The sequence below is a fragment of the Euwallacea fornicatus genome, chromosome 12 (genome assembly GCF_040115645.1).
Source record: "Euwallacea fornicatus isolate EFF26 chromosome 12, ASM4011564v1, whole genome shotgun sequence".
Classification (NCBI taxonomy): Eukaryota; Metazoa; Arthropoda; class Insecta; order Coleoptera; family Curculionidae; genus Euwallacea; species Euwallacea fornicatus.
In genome coordinates, this window is record NC_089552.1 from 2887573 (window position 1) to 2901455 (window position 13883).

At 33.7% G+C, this 13883-nt stretch overlaps 1 protein-coding gene across 2 annotated transcripts; it reads left to right on the top strand.

Moving 5' to 3' along the window:
- Positions 1-322: 322 nt before the first annotated feature.
- Positions 323-13806, top strand: LOC136342478 (inner nuclear membrane protein Man1-like). 2 transcript variants are annotated; one of them, XM_066288327.1, is made up of 13 exons: positions 339-655; positions 2265-2431; positions 2486-2624; positions 2679-2932; positions 3016-3173; positions 3229-3415; positions 3475-3647; positions 5583-5938; positions 6002-6205; positions 6264-6387; positions 6550-6688; positions 12993-13280; positions 13374-13806. In XM_066288327.1, the coding sequence occupies exons 2-13, from the start codon at positions 2265-2267 to the stop codon at positions 13489-13491; spliced, it is 2307 nt and encodes a 768-aa protein (XP_066144424.1). In that variant the 5' UTR covers positions 339-655; the 3' UTR covers positions 13492-13806. The 2 variants fall into 2 exon arrangements, with proteins under 2 accessions (XP_066144423.1, XP_066144424.1); XM_066288326.1 differs by lacking the exons at positions 12993-13280; positions 13374-13806 and adding an exon at positions 10426-12815 and having other exon boundaries at positions 323-655.
- Positions 13807-13883: the final 77 nt, after the last annotated feature.

Sequence of the window (13883 nt, forward strand, 5' to 3'; positions counted from 1 at the left end):
CTCAGATTTGACTTAAATTGCATCAAATAGAAAATTTATTTCTTGCAATAAATGGTTCCCGCTAAAAATGTTTTGTACTTTTGAGTAGGCGCTATTAATTGAATTTCAAAAGCAAGGGCCAATTAAGTTCTTAACTATTTCATTATGAGTATCACACTTGTCGCTGTCTAATTAGATTTAAATTCAACCAATCAGCTTAGAGAACTAGCCTACGTCATTTGCGTGTAAAATCGGCAAAATAAATCCTTATGAGCAGTTTCATAGGAATTCAAATATTCTTGATCATAATTTACCGCCATTTTATAATTACCGACAGTCAGGTCAGACGTCACGTCATATCTATTTATGGAATGGAAATGGAATAACGAGAAACGTCTGGCGTGTGGCTTGGTGTGCAATGGCGAATCGGCGTTTCTAAAATCACTTTTTAAAAGAATTATTGACATTTTTAACGTAAATTGTGCTTTGTATCGTTTAGCCGTCTTCTAGTTGGTTTTGTAATACGACAATTTAAGTACTGGGAAGCTTTGTATATTTATAGCACAAAGCCCCAGTTTGCCGCCCATTTTCGTGCAGCAAATGTGAATATTTCTGCCTTTTAGTCTCTAATTGAAAGGCCCTGTTAGTATCGCTGGTTTCGGAATTGCAGGACAAGGTAAGAAGAGTACTTTTCGTTACATATTGTGATGCATTTTCTGGTATCTTTTTTATCTACACATGCTTAACTAGTTATTAAAAGTTCTCGTGAGGTTATAACTGATGGTAAACTTTTCAACTTAAAACTTCCTCTAAGAAAATCACCTATTTACACAAAACGCCTTCTTTTGTAAAAATTTCTCTTCAAATTCCTTACTCAGATTATTCTTATATTGACCTTTGTTAAATGGAGGTTCAGATATAACTTCCACATTTTCTGAACACATAAGTGTTTCACTTCTGTGATTAATGGTATTACATGTTACATATAAATGTTTTATTTGTTATGGGAACATTGTTACAAATGTGCCAATTTGAGGTAAAATAGACAGTAATATTTTACTCGTAATATCCCTATGATTAAAAATAACTGACTGTTTCCGTTACAAGTAAAGAAAATTCATTACAGCTACTGTTAATGGAGATTATTGTGTATTATTGTGTGATAATTAGTGGTAAAGAAAATTTTGCTTTGATTACTCCTTGTAACATACTATTATTGCAAAAGTTTCCTTTAAGTTTTATTTTTTCATTGGGAAAGTTGGGCACATAAAAATATATGTTTTGATTATTTAGACACCCTATAAATCTTATAGATTTTTCTGTCTTAAAGGTATTTTTTTTTGTTCCGCTTTTTAAATATATTAATATAAATGGTTTTTACTTTGTTTTCATTAAAAGTAATCAGTATGCACATGAATATATAGTTAAGTTTTGTCTTAACACTTTGGTAAAAGAACAAGCCTAATGATTAGACTTGTTAGAAGCTATGGATGCATGTAACTAAATATCTAAAAGGTGATTGTGTTAAAAAAAATTTTATCGAAGTTAAAGAATTGCTAAAAGAAATGCTCCGTTTTAATATTAAATTAAAACTAAAAAAATGGTCAACCTTTAGGTAATGTATATTCATAAAGGTATGTTTTCAAAATTGGCAAAGTTTAGTGAAACTTTATGTAGAATTCATATTAATTTTTGAAATTAAATAGTTTTTGTTTAAAATTTTTGGTTGTTATTATACTAAAAGTGAAATTTTCAAAGTTAAACTTATTCGATTTTATCTATGAGGTCTAGACATATGGTCTGCAAACATTAGTACAATCCTATAGATGTGATTCTGTCAGAGATATATAGGACAAATACTTCAATTACGTCCATGTTAAAGAAGTCTACTTATTTGTACAAGACGTGAACACTTTAAGTTATAAATAAAAATAAATAATTGGTTACAAATGCCTCATTGAAACAGTAAAACTCTATCTAGTCCAAACAATTAGGAGAGTTAATGGTAAAATTTTGTTTATTAAGTAAAGCATTAAGTACTGTTGTGATGAAACCAAATTAGAGCATTTACATTATATATATTCTCATTTTAGCTAGGTGAGCAGCATATCTCAGTATACATCACTCCACTAAACAATATGTAAAATTTTTACGTGATGCATACTAGTAAATCACTTAGACTCAAGCCTGATAAATTTTGTCACCCTAAGATAAAACATTTTTAGATTATAAAACGTGTCATTTCGTTTAAATATAAATATATGACTTAAATGCTTTTTTTACAGATGGTGGATGTAGATAAATTCTCAGATGCAGAGCTTCGCACGAAGCTCCTAGAGTTTGGGTTTCCCGTGATGCCTATCACAGGTACCACTAGAAAAATTATGGCAAAAAAGTTGAAACTATTGCTAGAGAATAGAGATAAAACAGGATCCAGAAACGATAACAGAAGGTAAAATGCATTGCACCCTTAAATAATGTACTTTTATCAAAGAAGTATTTTCAGGTCCTTAGGTAGATATTCCAGTGAAGACGAAAGCGACACCGACGTTAAAGCTGTTAAAAATCAGAAAAACCATAGGGTGACAATTGGCCCAGTTTCTAGTTCCAGTCGAACATCTATGAAGTCTACAGAGGAATCTCAAGTAAGTAATTTCTTAAAGGCAGAGTAGAATTATCATTTAATACTAAATTATTAGAACGTGACTAGCAGCCCCCACAAACCTATCCGCGCGGCAACGTCTTCTACACACACATCTACTATCACGACTTCCAAGGTTATAAGGCCAACTCAAGACTATTTTGACACCGGATCTGATTCTGAATCTGATGTTGTTGTTTCCAGCAATAAAAATTTTATTTCAAATTCAAGAGACGAGGATTCTTTTGACAATATGGAATTCAATAGGCGACCGTCTCCTGCGAAATCGCCTTTATCTAGCACTTATACCAGGTGAGTTGTAAACAGGGTATTTAAGATAATGATATTCTAGCATACGGTTTGTCTTATAAGCATTTTTTTGGTTATATTTTTAGCTTTTCCAGTGGCAGAAATGTATCATTTTCTGGCACGTCCTCTCCCTCTAGGCACACGTCTTATGGGGAAACTGCCGGTTTAGCCGGATCCCTGGCATCGGATTATGCTGCTGATAAACTCAATCAAATTAGGACTAGATTGAGCCTCGGAAGTCCTGGTATTTGACTCGAGGATATACAAAGTTTTTAGATAGATTAATGGTATATTTTTAGCATATGATAAGCCGTATAGTCCGGCGCCTGAGGTGAAATTGACAGAAAGAGACACTCCGTTCTTAAGCAACTTCACGCGTCGATTGTCAGCCTTAAGCGCCTCTAAGAAAGGAGAATATGATAATAAGAGCGATTTAGTCAAGGAGCACGATTCCAATGGAATGTACGGAAGGTCTTATTTGTCCAAGTAAGTGTTTGTTTATAATGGTTAATTGGGAATTTAATTGTATTGTCAATTTTTTTCAGTTTCAGAGCAACTAAAGGCCGAGATCCAACGTACGAATACAAGGCTAGACAAAGCAGTGGAGGCAAAAGTAATTTCGTGTCTTACGGCGTTTTGGCGGTAGCCGCTATGTTTTTTATCCTTCTGGCCGTGGTGTACCTTGGAATGATATCTGACACTTCTATGGTCACTTCCGGTAAGAGCAACAATCCTTACACTAATCATTAAACAGAAACGAGTTGAAATTTCTTTTCGTGTTTTACTCAAAATCTCATAAATTCAACTTAAGTTGTATTTTTGGCCCGGTTGTGGTTTTTAAAAATGTTTTATTTTGGTTTCGTAGATTCAAAAAATCGTATATTTTTTTAAAGAATTAGGTACTTCCGCAGAATTTCAAGAGCTGTTTCTGATGTATGTTTGAATTATTTCAATTTATTAGATAACGACAATTCAGCAAGTTCCATACTTTTTTACTTATTGTTTCAATAGTTCTGAAATTGAAAGTTTTTAACTGGAGTAGTTATTAAGGAAGTTACTGTTCATGTGTATTTTGTAATTTTTTTAATAAACAATAAATATTTTGCCCTGTTCATTAAAAACAAACATTGTTTTCTTTTTTCTTTGTATTACTTCATAACCCAACCTGGATTTTTCCTTGAATTTCGCTAAAAATATTGGATTTAGGTGCCAAAATATTTATTGCTTATTAAAAATCCACCAGGTAGGTTTTAATGCCAAATTCACGCAAACCGTATATAGCCAATCTTGAATAATCGATATTTGATTAAACGATTGCTAAACTCAAAATTGTCACTGTATATGTACACTTAAATCTGATTTAGATTGTTATATTATCTATCGTTAAATAGTTAGACATACTTATCGACTTCGGACGGGAAGGGCGGATAATATCGTGAGTAACGAATATTTACTATTCAGGACTATATGAGTCCTGCATGTAGCTATGTTAAGGTAAATAATTTTTTTCTTTAAGAAAAAGGGATAAATTGGTCCACTGTTTTGCTATTAAAGAATCATTTCTATCCTTGAACTTTTTGCTGGCTAAATAAATATAATCCTGAATTGGTGGTTCATTGACTTCAAAGATTTATATTTAATACCCAACAATTTCTTTCCATTAAAATTTACTTTTTGGAGTGATATACTGCAAAAATTTAATAGTCAAATCTCCCTTACAATTTTAGATATACGGAACACCCAGTACTGCCAATTCATTTCATGGCACCATCCGATTTTTAACAGGTTCGAAAAACATATATATATAAATATAAGTCTTGTTCCCTTGGATTAAAACTTAATTCCCAACAATTTTCAATGAAAACAATTATTAATTTAATATTTAATTTTTACTGTTTTTTTTTTTCAGTTAAAATTAAGAAGAACACTATGTTTCTGTGATGTTTTAGAAGCTCTGTATTAGTTTTAACCAACAATTTAAAAGTGGACGTATCATTGCGTTTGACAGTTTTATTTTAAATTAATAATGCTTTTTTGGCAACTGTGACATCATTTCATGGCGAAAATATTTAAGAGAATGGCGTCACCATGGCCGTTTACGTTTAAAATGAAAGCATAAGGACATTAGGCCACCTTATGACCAAAAATGGAACCAATTTTAATAAAACGCCAGCAACTCTTTGTTACATCTAATTTTTTTAAAGTCGTTGCTTTTAACAGTATCCTCATACCCATTCATTTTTGCTTCCAAGAGTACCGCTTACATGTCTATTAATTGCCTTTATGTCATCTTTTGTCCCCCTCTTTATTCACGTTAATAATTATAAATTGGAAGAGTTGTCGATAATGTTGTTTGAAAGGTTTTTTCATTTTACTTTAGGACCAGTTTTTTAAACCCTTAATAAATTTGCCAGTAAGATAACTTCCGTAAAACTGATGAAATTCGTGCAGAAAATTTATCAATTTCCTCTTTTCCATGGAAGTGATCTTACTGGACAAATTATCAGGAGTTAAAAACCCCGCCTTAAAACTACAATTTATCATACATTTTGCGCCTAACATGGAACATGATAAAAAGGGCTACTGAAACAAATGTAATGGTCTTTATATATCTCTAGTCATTTTCTTAGACGTTTCTACTGTCTTTTTATAGGTTTCATCTCTCCAATCTGCGATTTCAACGACCCAGAAGCGAAACGGCGCGTCAATTGCATCCCTCAAGATGAAACTCAAAATGCTATCAATCTGCTGAATAGCATCAAATCTGAACTGCATAAACGTGCAGTGGCGCACCGTTGTTTTGATTCCACTATCAAGCCTCAAATGACTGAGTTTGAAATTGTCTCCTTCTGCCAGACAAATTACGCCATCAAGGATGCAACAATGATTAGACGAGATCTAAAGAATTTGGAAGTAATGACGTTTGTAAACCCTGAGTGGGGCATCGTCGTAGCTCAAACTGAGAAGAATGATGGGGCGGTTCTGCCGGAGGATGTAGTTAAAAATATGGTAAGAACAGGCGTTAATTATTGTCCTTCATGTTTAGTAATTACTTGGGTGTGTTATTTTAAGGAACAAGTGGTGTTTAATCAGGACATGAAAATCACCAGCCTAGTGATTCTCGAACCCACTCTTCCATACAAGTGTGTGTTTTTTAATTATGTTGTCAACATCTTGTATGCCCTAGCCTTAATAGGAATCATATTTGTTGTTCTGGTCTTGGTGCGTTATGTATTTAAAATTTACACTTTGTACGAACAGAAGCAGAAGAATGAGGTATGAAAGAAAAAGAATAATTCATAGCTTGAGTTGTATTAAAAAAGATTAATTTTAGATTAACACTTTGGTAGAAAAAATATTGGAAATCCTTCAAAATACATCTTGTGAGCATCCAGATACTAGCTATGTGGTAATTAATCACGTTAGAGATGCTATTCTTAGCGTTAAAGAGAGGAAAGGTGAGTAACCTAAATCTATCATTAGAAAACTATAGTTTATGTCCTTAAATTAATTTCCAAAGAACATTTTTAAGACCGACTATTATTATTTTTAGAGCGAATTTACATCTTTTTAAGCTTTTTAATACAAAAAAGCTAATTTTTGTTTTTTCTTGTTTACAGCTAAACAGCACCTGTGGGAAAAAGCTATCAAATATATAAACGAAAACGAGTCAAGAGTACGGACGGAAGTGCAGACAGTCCATGGAGAGTCTTTCGACGTATGGCGATGGATTGGCAGCGCTAATTTAAGCATGACTGGGTAAGATAAAAACCTTTTTTTATTATTATTATTAAAAAAAAATAAATTGAACATATGGTGAACAATGTGGACGTTCTATGTTTGCACAGGGTGATCCAAACTCGAGGCACATCGAAAAGGTCAGGGGTGTGCTCAAGAAACTCTTTCAGACGTAAAGATATTCACTAGTGGAGAATTGACGAGATGGTTTTTCAGACGCTGCCGCGCAGAAAAAGGTCTTAAATACATTATGAATAAAAAAGTAATTACAAACGATCACCTATGAACAATAATGGGAACCAGATATATACGAGGAGTTTTATAGATTATTAACGTTAAAGTGGCATTGCTAACCTTTTATTTCACAGAGATGATAGAGAGCTTTATTTTCCGGAAGTCTCAGAGACCTGCTTTGAAGCGTTTTTGCAAATTAAAGAAATTTTTCAGAATGTTACTTTCTTTTGTACTTTTTCTTACTAGATTACTCGTTTTTTAACCACAATACTTAGAGTATGAAAAGACTGTTTAATCTTAGGGACTCAACTATAATATTGCCACTTATTGTGCAGTTAAAAGAAAAGTTGGAAAGAGTAAAAAAACGAAAATTTTCCCACTGCCATTTTTGGTTCAGAAATAAAAATAGCTTTATCAACATTTTTCTTTTTTTGCAGGTTTATTTCCGTTTAATTGAAATTGAAATCAAAAAAACAAAATTTTGTTATTAAGCAAAATTAAAACTCTCATTTTGACTCAATGAACGAAATTTGTGGTGCTTCTTATAAAAGTTTAATCTTTACTGCTACTAATTATTATGATTTAAGAGGAAATATTAAGTTTGACAACACTTATTTAACCTTGTTAAGTAAGCAAACGATTTGCCATGCTTTTTTTTGAAACAAAGTAATACTGCTACTTGACACTGTATTCTACAATTGTAGTTCAAATTAAAAAAAAAACAGAATCTTAGAATCATCCACTCTCACCTAGTAAATGGTACCTAATTAAGTAATTTGTCATATTTCTTTAAAACAAAAAGAGAAAAAATATTCAGCGGTACCTACTTTTAATCACTAAGATTCAGCTACACTTGTATTATATCTCACGAATTTTTTAAACACAAGAACACTGGATTATCTTGATAATTAGTTCACTTCGTATTACAAACATCTCACTTACCGGCGCACCAGCACACGACTGAATCACTACCTAAGAATTGATATCGCTTCGAAATATGCACAAAACCTTTTAGCCTGCCTTTTGTAAAGGTACAGCTCATAGGTCGTACCGTATGATAAAAATAGATATGCAGCGTGAAATAATACACAGTATCTCCAAAATAAAGATGTCCATTGTGGCAATCTCGTAAATTGTAATAGGTACAGATTTGGTTAAATGGGGGAGAAGTTGCGCATTCAAGGTAATAATTTCATGTATCAAACAGTTTTTTTTAAGCGATTAATAATCCCCCCGACTTTTGATAAGAGATTAATTAAAACTAAAATCGCGTTTCCGTTGCAGTTTTTATAAGCTTTCACATAACAGGTTAAATGTGAAAAGTGATCTTATAGTCGACAAAAAAATTTACCAGGGCCATATTTAAGTTGTTGATTGTTCTTAACAAACGAAAAATCACAATTTCAGTTTTTCAAAATAACTGACAAATTACTCCCTTAAATGTATAATTTTTCTCTCATTTTACCCATCCCATGTCTATTACCATTTAAGAGAATCCCATGCTGGATACCCTTATCTTTTCAATTGTGCTCTTACATCTTCTAAGATTAAAAAAAAAAGAGAAATCTGCTTTGAAAGAACCAAATTTATTAAAACTGGCAATTATTTCTTTACCACCTTGTAGCTTCAAACTATTGTTTTTATAAATTGAAATATATTATCCTACCGTTAGCTGGGATATTGAGTTTCTGAAACCGTATTAATATCCGAGGACCTTTTTTTAAAAAACAGTTTATATCAAGAAAACTAAAAAAAAGTAAAGATTTGAAAAGAAAATAAATACACAAGTGCTCTCAGGAACGGTTAATTGCCGATCTCGTACCATTTCGGAGATTGAAAACTTAGCTTCGAATTTGGATCGTCTTGTAGGATAAACAGCTTTTAAACTTTATATACATAATAGAAATTCTAGTAAACTCCATAAAGACTGTACTTGCAGCGTAAAATGTGATGATAACAAAAATGATCAAATCTAATTAGGCCTCAACTAAAGTGCCAAAAACTTTATCTTCGTGAGTGCGAATCCTTTTATTACAACTTAGAGTTGCAAAGTGACAAAAATAAAATTCTAGTGCAACATTTTTAGATTTTGGTGTGCTGTGGTGAAGTTGCATGCATATGCTTTAAGATTTCATTGTGGCCAGTTTTATAGATTCTCCAAAATCAAATTTCCGCGTTAAACCGGGGGAAATTCAAAACCCCTGATCAGGCCCATCCTTGGTTTAATCATGACTTGTAAAACTGGCCCTTAGACGAGATTTAATTAGGATTGAGAAGTGGTGTGTGCGGTGGGGGACTGTTTGAGGTGATTTTAGATCAGTGCTCATTTTAATTATCCTTGTGTCGTAATCTTTCTTGTAAAGAAGTGTATTTGATTCTCGTTTTTTAGTTGCCATAATTTTTTTGTTAGCTTTATTGAATTTATTTTGAACATGTGATGAAAGGTACAAAAGTGCATGATCTAAGCGCATGGTTAAATTGTAATGATTTCAGATGACTAATAAAAATTAAAGAACTCTGGTGCACTGACTAAAGTATGATTGTAGAAGAAAAACTAAAAAATACATGGGATTTATTGAGTTTATTATTGATTATTTGCGCTAGGCAACCTGGTGTTAGGAATTTTTATATTAGTTCTTGACAACAATCGGTTAATGAATACATTTTTTCTCTAGTAGTTATTTACTAAATATTTTATTTAGTAATTTGGTACTTTTAAAACATTTTTTTGTTTGATTTTCTGATTTCTATACTTTCATCAAATAATTGATTCTCTTTGGCTGCCTAATATTTTTATATCTGTCTATTTAATTACTGGATTTTTCTGTCAAATTCAACAGTGTGTTTGTTTTGGTCATTGGGCTTTTTTGTGTTTTACTGACTTTTGTATTACGATGAGGTAACACAGCGGATAGGTTGAGAAATTGAAGAAGTTGGTGTAAAATTGGTTACTCAACTAACGTAAAATCATACAAAAACATTTTATATTTCACTGCGATTTCCTACCCTCCTTTCATTTCATGTTTGAATGTTGTGAAAGAAACGAGCTATTTTCGGCAACTTATGTTTTTGGACTTTAACCCTTGTAAGACGACTTCTGTTAATTTTATTGGTCAGTGCCGTTGACTACATGCGATTCAAAAAACTATTGACTCTTAAAGTCCATTCACATTTTTTTATCATATTTGTCAATTTCCAACTGTAAACTAACAACTCGAACCAACTTTTGACATTAGACAATACAAAATGATCCTTCAAAGTATCTGAACACTTGGTACCAAAGAACCGAGGGCTAAAGGCCTTTCTCTCGTTTTAAAATGTAATATTGATTGACACTTTCTTGTATTATATTTCAATGGCATAGGTTTAACGATATTAATCAACGGGTTTGACCCATGAGAACCTTCCTTTAGACTCATAAAAACGAATCGAATTTAGGCACAAACAGGACCTCTCCAAACACACCAACCTTACTCATACCTCACTGGCGACTTGTAAATCACTCCGTTTCTGTCTCTTTCTAGCGACACCACAGACTTCAAATATCTTCCAGGTCGTCGCATCGTCGACGTTGATTATCTTATCAACCAACTTCTTCAATTTCCTCACAGACCTCTCTTTTTCTGCCGCTCCGCAGATATAACAATCAAAAATGAGATCCGAGAAGGTTTTTTCTCGGTTTATGTTTTACGGTGCAATAGGTGTCTCAGGGAGCATTCAATCTGCAATGAGGAGCCAAAAACTGAGATGTTGGATGTAAATTTGGCTTTTGTAGCGGGAATTTTGAGTTTGAAGCTGGATTTGTATCAGCTGAATGAATTGTGCAGTGCGATTCACATTCCTACCATTTCGGGGAAAGATTTTAAGAGATACAAAGCAGAAATAAGAGAAATCTACAACGACAGCAAGAGCGAAGATAATAACAGCGGGTTTTTTAATGAAAATCTTGTTTCATCAACCCCGAAGGCACATCAAGTACCTCAAAGGTTAGTTACTGCCTTGGCAGTAGTGGAATCGTCTGTCATCCAACCGGATTTCGAGGATAAAAAGAAGGCTTTTTTGCGTGAATTGGACAGGAATGTGGACACCATAGAAGTACTTACGAAACCACAGAAGGACTGTGAATTGTGGCTCGTGGAGAGGAAAAAGCGACTTACAGCTTCCAACTTTGGAAAAGTCTGCAAGCTCCTGAATAAAACTGACAGGGCAAAAATTGTAAAGGACCTCCTATACTCCACATTCAACGGCAACATTTACACTAAATATGGTCAAAAACACGAAGAAACTGCAATATTGCAGTTTGAACGGGTCACTGGCAAAAAAGTTGAAAAATGTGGACTGGTCGTTCACAGGGCCCATCCGTTTCTTGCAGCTTCCCCTGACGGCGTGATCCCAGAAGAGAATGCCTTAATCGAAATTAAATGCCCCTATAAAGCCCGAGAGTCCACCATCGAGCAAGCTTTCCTCAACAAAGAAATCACCTTTGCCACGTTTGAGGATGGCAAGTTAAAATTGAACAAGAACAACAAGTATTACTATCAGGTGCAAGGACAGTTACACGTGACGGGATACTACTACTGTTACTTCGTGGTGTGGACACCCAAGGGCATGGCTTTTGAAGTGATCGAGAGGGATGAGCTGTGCTGGGAGGAGATGTTTCCCAAATTAAAGAAGTTTTATTTCGAACACATGCTTCCAGAATTATTAAATAATACGTAGATTTGATATGTTTAATTGTTTTTTTTTCTTTTTTTGTAGTATATGACGCATAGTGCAGTATTATTTGGAGTCCCCACAGACTAAACGGTGGTTTGATAGTTTAGTTGGATTGGCGAATATCTCATTCTCTTATGTCTTTATATCAATTAAACAACGAACTGAACTGTCGGGCCACCAAAAGTGTGTAACCTGGGGTAGCCTTAAAGGGATCGTCCGATAGGATTGACCGGTTGGGGAAAATTTTTCATATTAAACAATTGAATTGATAAATCTCAAATAAGGATAAAACTAACAGTGTTTTCTATGGTCAAATTTGATGCAAAACTTGTGTTATATTGTCATACTACTTTATTGACCTTTAATAGATAGGCATGAAAATACATAATTTCTTATGTGAATTTCATCAAAGGAAAACTCATTAGTGTTTCAAATTTTGTGGTATAATGACAAATCGGCCGAACTTTCAACGCAATTTTTCTTTTAATCAATTACCTAATAAGAACTGAACTTAATAAACAGTTGCGAGCATTTCACTAAGATTGATCCCATTTGTTGGCCAGAAGGCCGCCGTGTGTGACTGTTCCTATGAGGTCATACTGTCTCATACTCGGATATGCGTCGTATACTGACGCACAAAGGGATATTATGAATATCCCTAGTAAGTCGTTGGATGTGATGGTTCTGTTTTTGTTATAAGAGATAACGTAAACATAAATATAGATTTATGTTGCTATGCGAATAGGCAGCAATACAAGTATTCATTCTATCGTCACAGTAGCGTATTAAATACTGTTTAATCCTATGGCCGAAACCTGCTAATATGGCGTGTTATCGGGTCTACGAAATAAATAGTATTAATAGTCAATATAAGACGATGTTGACAGGGCTTTGTCTAATATTGCACTATAACGTGTTATATATTTATCAATAAATATGACGAAAATGTATCTAAGAGACTTGTTCGAATTTTTTCAAAGCAATTAGAATAGAATGTAATGTATTGTTTTAACAGTTTATAACGGCAAGATGTCTTTGTTATTAATGTTAATCATTTGTTCCCAGTATAGAAAAGAGGCTTTATGCATTTTTAGTAGAGAGTTTATATATTATATTTATTAATACAGTCCACTAAACCAAAGCCTTCCATTGATCACTTTTGTTAATATTTCATAAAAAAAATAAAATATCGTACAAAGAGGAGTTTTATTTTTCGCATTCCTCTCGCTCTTTTATGCACTTTCTAATGAACATGAAATTATTGCTATAGGCAATAAAATCGAAAAAACTCCCCTGGTGACGAAATGAAAAGAGCATTACAACCATAACTCCTGACTCTACTAACTTATCTCACCCGTACCCCTCCAACTTCTAGAAACTCCCCCCGGAAAAGTGTTTGGCAAGGCCAAGCTTTTGACACGGACCCTGGTTCTGTTAACTCGGTGGCTTATTCGCCTACCCCATGTTTGAAGATACGGGGTATGTTCGAGGAGGGTGCTAGGCCCTCGGTGACCAACACTGCAAAGGAGTCCGTCCTGTCTAAAGTGGCACATCGTTGTCGCATCCTTCACTGCCAGCCCGAAGCCGACGTCGGAGTCGTTTATTTGAAGTGCGGCTCTGAGGAGGATGCTGCTATAGCTTTTAAAAACCTTCACGGGTCCTGGTAAGTCTTAAGCGATTGGTAGTCAAGCCTCAACATACTCTCCAATTAGCACATAGATTAATAGCATATTATAATATAATTATTTCCCTCAAGGTATTCTGGACAGTTGGTGACGGTAAAATATCTGAGATTGGAGAGATATCAGCAGAGATATCCAGAGGCTCCTTCTGGTCCTCCCTATTTGAAGAGTTCTAACCCATGCGACGACTGATTTTTGTTTTAAGGGGTTTTGTGGATATCATTTTGATCTTCAGTCATCATTTTCGTTGATGAAGCCTTTCTGTGGCCATGTAGGAATTATTCGTTAATTTATTACTCGATGATGACTGGATCTCATTTTTTCATTGATCGCTATAATAGGTACTGTTTGACGAAGCCATTAATGGGGAATTAATTGGACGTACTAGCGTTTAGGTATTTATGTTTTTAGCTAAATTTGTAGGAAGTTTTTAAATTCTCATTAATTCTACTAACACGTTACTAATTATATTTTGTCTGACATTTAAATAAAACGATTTATATATTATTTGGTTTTATTTTGATTATTTTATCTAAAAATAAGGAAAGTTTGACTATGAAGATAACGAGCGAAATAACAATACG

What these genes read in the sequence shown, in the direction of transcription:
- LOC136342478 (XM_066288326.1), top strand. Translation starts at nt 2,265, where the DNA reads ATGGTGGATGTAGATAAATTCTCAGATGCAGAGCTTCGCACGAAGCTC. An exon ending in ATTGAGCCTCGGAAGTCCTG is followed by an intron (nt 3,174 to 3,228) that starts GTATTTGACTCG and finishes GTATATTTTTAG; the next exon opens with CATATGATAAGCCGTATAGT. An exon ending in GCTAATTTAAGCATGACTGG is followed by an intron (nt 6,689 to 10,425) that starts GTAAGATAAAAA and finishes GTCTCTTTCTAG; the next exon opens with CGACACCACAGACTTCAAAT.